This window comes from Sapajus apella, unplaced genomic scaffold (assembly GCF_009761245.1).
Source record: "Sapajus apella isolate SASKATOON/1434 unplaced genomic scaffold, GSC_monkey_1.0 scaffold154, whole genome shotgun sequence".
NCBI classification, from domain to species: domain Eukaryota; kingdom Metazoa; phylum Chordata; class Mammalia; order Primates; family Cebidae; genus Sapajus; species Sapajus apella.
The window spans coordinates 2528160-2534889 of record NW_022437094.1 but is presented as its reverse complement, the minus strand read 5'-3'; the positions used below and the strand labels follow the sequence as shown (position 1 = coordinate 2534889).

General features: G+C 39.7%; 1 protein-coding gene across 1 annotated transcript in view; it reads right to left on the bottom strand.

Annotated features, from left to right (window-relative positions):
• The window catches only part of LOC116541699 (cyclin-Y-like protein 2), a 42911-nt gene that overhangs the window by 13128 nt on the left and 23053 nt on the right, over positions 1–6730 (bottom strand). The window contains exons 7-8 of the mRNA XM_032266087.1: positions 4727–4778; positions 3510–3629 (exon numbers count right to left, since the gene is read on the bottom strand). Coding sequence (XP_032121978.1) covers positions 3510–3629; positions 4727–4778 — 172 coding nt within the window. The remainder of the gene's footprint in view (positions 1–3509; positions 3630–4726; positions 4779–6730) is intronic.

Genomic DNA, 6730 nt, shown 5'->3' with positions numbered 1-6730 from the left:
AAAAAAAGAATTGGGTAAAGTGAACAGCTGAGTAAAGATTAAAGGTGAGCTGTGAGGTGTTGTTACCTCAGTGGGTGCTCTGCAGAACAGTATGTCTGCGAGCTACTTGAACTCTTTACATCTTAACAAAAGGATGAAACTTTGTTTATTTTTTTTTAAAGGTGAGTTTATTTCTTGTATGCAGGTTATCCGGTTGGAAAACGTTGCCAGATCTGAGCTGCCAGACTCAAGTATGTTTTCAAAAACAAATGGCTGTCGAACATGACATGTTTTAAAGATTCTGCTCCCTTTCTCCCAAGTATTTCAAGAATGAATATCCCTCCCTGGGTTCAACCGCATAGGAACCAGAGAGCCCTGAAACATGGCAAGGCTTCAACTTCCCATCCCCTTTCCTGCTAAGCTGCTGACCTGCTGACACTCATCCATGCCACATGACCTTCTAGGTGAGTTTGAGAAAAACTCTTTATTCCTACTGATGTTAACTTTTCCCTCAGTGCAGTTGACCCCATCTCACTTTTGCAGAATATTGTTCCTACAGTCACCTCTTTCTGAAGATTTTCTTCCTTTCTACCAGAGATTTCTCCCAAATTGTGCTTCCTTTGTCCCCATCCCACTCCTCACTGCTCTCCAACTATGTCTTCTCACTGGTGAGCACAACAGCATAACCTCATGCCAGTTCATCTTCCATCTCTCCTTCACCTACGTTGCCTGCCCCTGACATGACTCTCCCAAGGTTCCTTTTGCCAATAGGCACTTATTTCTGGTGTCTTCACACTGACAAACTGGAGCTCCTCAGACATTTCCATTTGCCTAGATGCTGGGGCCAAATACCTGCATTTCACTTCCCCTGCTCCAATCTGTGTGCAATGCCTGTCATGTCTAGCTTCCCTGGTAGTCTGCCTGGTTTCATGGTGAACCACAGTCTGTCAATGCTCACCTGTACTACCCTAGAGATTTCTTTTTTTTAGATGGAGTTTCGCTCTTGTTACCCAGGCTGGAGTGCAATGGTGCAATCTCGGCTCACCGCCACCTCCGCCTCCTGGGTTCAAGCAATTCTCCTGCCTCAGCCTCCCCGGTAGCTGGGACTACAGGCATGTGCCACCATGCCCAGCTAATTTTTGTATTTTTAGTAGAGACGGGGTTTCACCATGTTGACCAGGATGGTCTCCATCTCTTGACCTCGTGATCCACTCACCTTGGCCTCCCAAAGTGCTGGGATTATAGGCATGGGCCACCGCGCCCAGCCGAGGTTTCTTAACTCTCTTCTCTGCCTCCACTCTGCCTCTCAAAGATCTACCACGAGTTTCCCATCAAACTGGAGCAAAACCTTAACTTCTTCCTATGGCCTGCAAGCCAAAAGGCCCTGTGAGCTATGGCACTGCCCATGGGGCCTCCTCTCTGCTGTTTCCCTCATTCTTCACTCTGACCATGCTGGTCACCTTGCTGTTTATTCCTCAAACACACATGAAACATGTTTCTGCCTGTCTTGGCAGTCATCCTGCTTCCTGTAATGTCAGCACACTTTCCCATCATTCCTTTAGTTGGGTCTGTTCAAATGTCAGCTCTCTAGAGAGGCTCTTCTTACCATTCTACCTCAAATAGCCCCCAATCACTCTGTGTCCCTTTATCCTGCTTTCTCTTTCTGCTGTTTCATACTACCTAAAAAAATACTTAAGTTCAATCCACCTAGAACACAAGCTCATAAAAACACAAGAACTGTGTTCCACCTGTCCTCTCCTCTACCCCAGCACTTAGAAGAGCAGCACAGAGTCAGCATCCAGTAAGTGTTCACAAATTAAGTCACTGCTTAGCAGCATTCGGCACTGTGACCACAGCCTCTCCTATCTTGAACTCTTTCTCCTTTTATTATCCTCTTCTGCTTTTCCTCCTCCCACTCTAGTAGCCATTCTTCTGGGGGCTTGTTCCTTAAATGATAACAGTCCTTACTGACCTATTTTCTGTCCACTTTATCTGTTTTTGAGGCAGAGTCTCACTCTGTTGCCCAGGCTGGAGTACAGTGGCATAAATTTGGGTCACTGCAGCCTCCACCTCCTGGGCTCAAGTGATTTTCCTGCCTCACCTGAGGCCACAGGCATGTGCTACCATGTCCAGCTAATTTCTTGATTTTTTTTTTTTTGGTAGAAATAGGTCTCAGTTTACTGCCTAGTCTGGCCTTGAACTCACATAGTCAAGCAATTCTTTCAAGTTGGCCTCCCAAAATGCTGGGATTACAGGCATGAGATACTGTACCTGGCCTTATTTTTTCTTTTTTTTTTTAAATACAGGGTCTCATCCTCTGGCCAAGGCTGGACTTAAACTGCTGGGCTAAAGTAATTCCACCACCTCAGCCTCCCGAATAGCTAGGACTAAAGTCATGAAACCACCAGGCCTGGCTTGTCCAATTTCATTCTGCACACTTTCTTGGTATTTAAATAGCCACTGTTGCTCTTCATTCTGTAGTTCTACATCAGATTCATGCCCTAGTCCTGTATATCCAAATGATGACTAGACTCTTCCACTCTGCTCTCTCAAAGGCATATTGAGCTTAGCCCATGTAAAAAACTCTCCCTTTTACAATCCAGCTTTCCTTCCTACGTCATCTATCTCTCTGTATCTGGAAGGACCACTCCTGCTTCCCTCCAGCACATGCCAAGAGTTCCAAATGATTTGCAGCTCCTCTAGAAGGTCTGTATTTGGTCCAGTGACCATTGAGGGCTTTGATTCAAGTGTACAGCAGGAGCCTTCTCCCCTAGACTCTAACTAGATTCTAAAGAAGTGCTGATCTAAGTATTTTTTTCTTCCTAGCCATGAAGTTGACGTTACTCTATAGGTTTGCTGTGGGGAGGAATAAGACTAATTTTAACAATTTGAACAGAATTTATTATTTAAAATAATAGTTTCATCAGAAAAATTCTGTAGGGTTGATGTAAATGTAACGACACAGCTATGACTTGGTAGACCAACTAGCAAAGCCTGTGTCCAAGTACTACTGGAACCACATTCCTGGGCAACATCATGAGCAGGCACAGGTGATCAGCAGGGGTGGATTAACACTCATCATCCAAGGAACAATGAATTTAGGGCAGCAGCTCGCAATTACAACCTGCATCAGAATTGCCTGGGGAAATAGCCTGGGACTCAGCTTCGACCTATACTGGCATCTATTCCTGCCCTTCAACTGGGTGGTTTTGTTACTACTCCCCATTCCAAGTCCTCCACATGCCCTGGATGTGTGTGCACTGTGTGTGCATGTGTGCACTGAAGTGTGGGGGGAGAAATCAGAAATTCCTCTTACTGTTTTTAATAGCAATTGTTCTGCGATTAGAAAAGCAATTGAGACATTTTAAGCCAAAATGATGATTCAACTCAATGTGTATATTTGCATTCATAAGTTTCTCTTAACATTCTGAGATAATGTCAGAAACTTACTGTTATTTAAAAACATGACCATACCACCCTGTTTACAAGATCAGTTGCTAAGGATGCTTTATAAATAGAAAATATCTTACCAGACTCACGATTGCAAATTCAGCCGTTAGCCTTGCAGCTTTAAACAGAGTGTTAACAAATCTGAAAATCACTTTGTGTTCAGGATCATACAGCAAGTATTCCTGTGGAATCTGTTCTTGCTGAAAGAAGAAAGGATGCAACGTAAGTATTCATTGAAGAAAAAACATGAAGTCTTCATAAGACAGTAGTGTTTACATTTGTGCCTGTGTACCACTCACAATAATTTCGATTGGTGAGATGTCTTTTAGTTTTTATAATATGAGCAGTAGGATCTTAAAATACCATAATGATTTAATACTCATCAACATTCACTTAAAAATAATATGAGCTTAAGCTCAGAAAATGTATGTTCTTTTTTGCTGTTTCCCCACATAATTCTATCCAATTGTAAGCTACTCTTAGGCTTTAATATCTTACTGACCATCTGCCATTCTTCTCTGCAATAAACTTTGAGAAAATAGTTTCCTGTAACCAGGAGGCTCTAAGCCTATGCTGCTAAATACAATAATCACTAGCCACATGTGGCTATTATGTAACCTGAGGAAGTGCATTTTAAAATTTTTACACCATGTAAAATTTATTAAAACTTAAGTTTTTTAACTCTCTTCATAAAAATGCTTCTGTGTTAAAAGTATTTACATATTCTTATATTGCTTGGTGCTATTGACAATTACATTTTTAAAAGATAGATTTTGTGTTACTTGGATAGTATATTTATTCACACTAACTCACTAATTAAACAGAGCTGCAGATCAGATCTTATTCCAGCATGTTCTTTTTATAACACTTTTGAAATAAGATGACTAGATGTAACATGAAATGGGGATTGAGAAAGAAAGATGCCTTTGACTTTGGCATGAAACAGATAAAAGTCTCTGATGAAAATACAACTTCAACAAAGTGACACTTGCTGGGCCAGGCACAGTGGCTCATGCCTGTAATCCTAGCGCTTTGTGAGGCCGAGGTCCGGAATTTGAAACCAGCCTGTCCAACATGGTGAAACCCCATCTCTACCCAAAATACAAAATTAGCCAGGCATGGTGGCTGGCACCTGTAATCCCAGCTACTTGGGAGTCTGATGCAGGAGAATTGCTTGAACCTGGGAGGCAGAGGCTGCAGTAAGCCAAGATGTCACCATCACACTCCAGCCTAGACAAGAGCAAAACTCCATCTCAAAAAAAAAAAAAAAAAAAAAAAAAAAAAAAGTGACACTTACTGTAAATGGATGTAACTCTTCATCAAATATGCCCAAAGATCTATCTGCATCTCTATAAAATAAGAATGTGCATTACTTCAAAAATTGTTAGTATCTTAGTATAATACCTGTTTTGTAAAATAATGCCTCCTATGTGCTTTGGTGTTTACTTCACCAAAGCAAACAGTTTTTACAAATTATTCTCCTGGATCCTGACCTGCAGAGTTTTTTCTGACCTCTTTTTACTCACCACATCATGTCCTGTACTGGAAAGTCTTTTATATGATAACCAGTCAGAACTGCCTATAAGAACTGACCCTCCTTAACAGGCAATGGCAATAAACCAAACATATTTTCACTCTTCTAACCACACACGGAAACACAAGAACATTTTACAAAGCAGTGGTGGTGGCAATAAACTCCTTAGAACTTTAATAAATGTAAATGTGATTCAGATTGCTAGCTTTCTTTCTCTTTAGTTCTCTTTAGTATACTCTCATGATGAATTTATTTATTTTCAGTAGTTTGAATTAAAAACTCATCTGCCATTTTATTTTAAAAGAAGCCAGTCTTTGATGACTTTAAACTTCGTAAAACTAATACATTGTGCCTGTGTGATAAACCAGTGGTTCACCAAATGTGCTCCATGGACCTCTGGGGATCCCCAAGAACCCTCTTCCAGAAGGCCTAAGAGGTCAACACTGTTCTGATAGCCATACTAATTCAACCTGAGAAAGCTGATTAAAAAAATGAAAACATTTTTAAAAATTGTAAAGATATTGCCTGCTTTTTCATAGACACTTGCCATAATTGTATAAAAGCAAAATTGGATAAAACTGCTGGTTTCTCAGCATAAATCAAAGAAGTGGTACAAAATTACACCAGTAGGCATTCTATTCTTTACTGTTCCTTACATTTAAAAAAGGCTGAATTACTTAAGAATGTCTTTAATGAAGCAGTAAAAATGGTGTTATTAAATCTTGACATTTCTCTTTAGTATTCTGAATAAGTGGAAAGTTAACAATAAGCACTTCTGTTGACTGCAGTATGGTTGTGTTAAAAAAAAAAAAAGATTCATGATTTAATTGTGAACTGAACAATCACTTTTTTCATAGAACGTCAGTTTTATTTAAAAGTACAACTGGACCAGTGCAGTGGTTCATGCCTGTAAAATCCCAGCACTTTGGGAGTTTAGCACTGCAGCTAAACTCCTTCAGAAGTTCAAGGCCAGCCTGGGTAACATGGCAAAATCCTGTCTCTACCAAAGTCACACAAAAAAAAGCCAGGTGTGGTGCCACACACTTGTGGTCCCAGCTACTCAGGAGCCTGAGGTGAGAGGACTCCTTGAGCTGAGATCATGCCAATCCATTCCAGCCAAGTGACAGAGTGACACTAGGTCTAAAAAAAAGTACAACTATCATTCTCAAAAATAAATGAAGTGAGGGTGCTCTCATTCACAAGGAAATGTGTCACTCATGTCACAAAGTATTTGTTCCCAGTGATAAAATTTAAGCTTTCCTGAGGACTTTGAAAAACTTGTTCCTTCTACTATAATATAAAATATTGACACCCTCTCAATATTTTAAAATGTTTTAAAATAAGATTGGTGGTTAAACTAAAAAAGTGATTTTTGATATAATGAAACATAAACCAACATTTTCCAAATAATTAATGCATAATATTATAAATGCAAATATGGGTGGAAAGATCCATTTACTGTTTAAGAAAGATCCATGAGTGCTGATGGAATAAATTAATATGTAAAATGTCACCGTAATTTAAGAAACTAGCACTTGTGAAGTTTTGATTTTGTATTAAAGAATACCCACAGCTGTCTGAAAGCTTTAAAAATACACCTTTTACCAACTACATATTTTCATAAGACTAAATTACCTTATTGCTTTTTTAAAGCAATTTGCAACAAAATGAGCTAGAGAATCCAGCTATCTTTTATTAAGCCCAACATTAGAGATTTTCACTAATATAAATACATGACACATATTTACTGAAGATTTTATTGTAAAA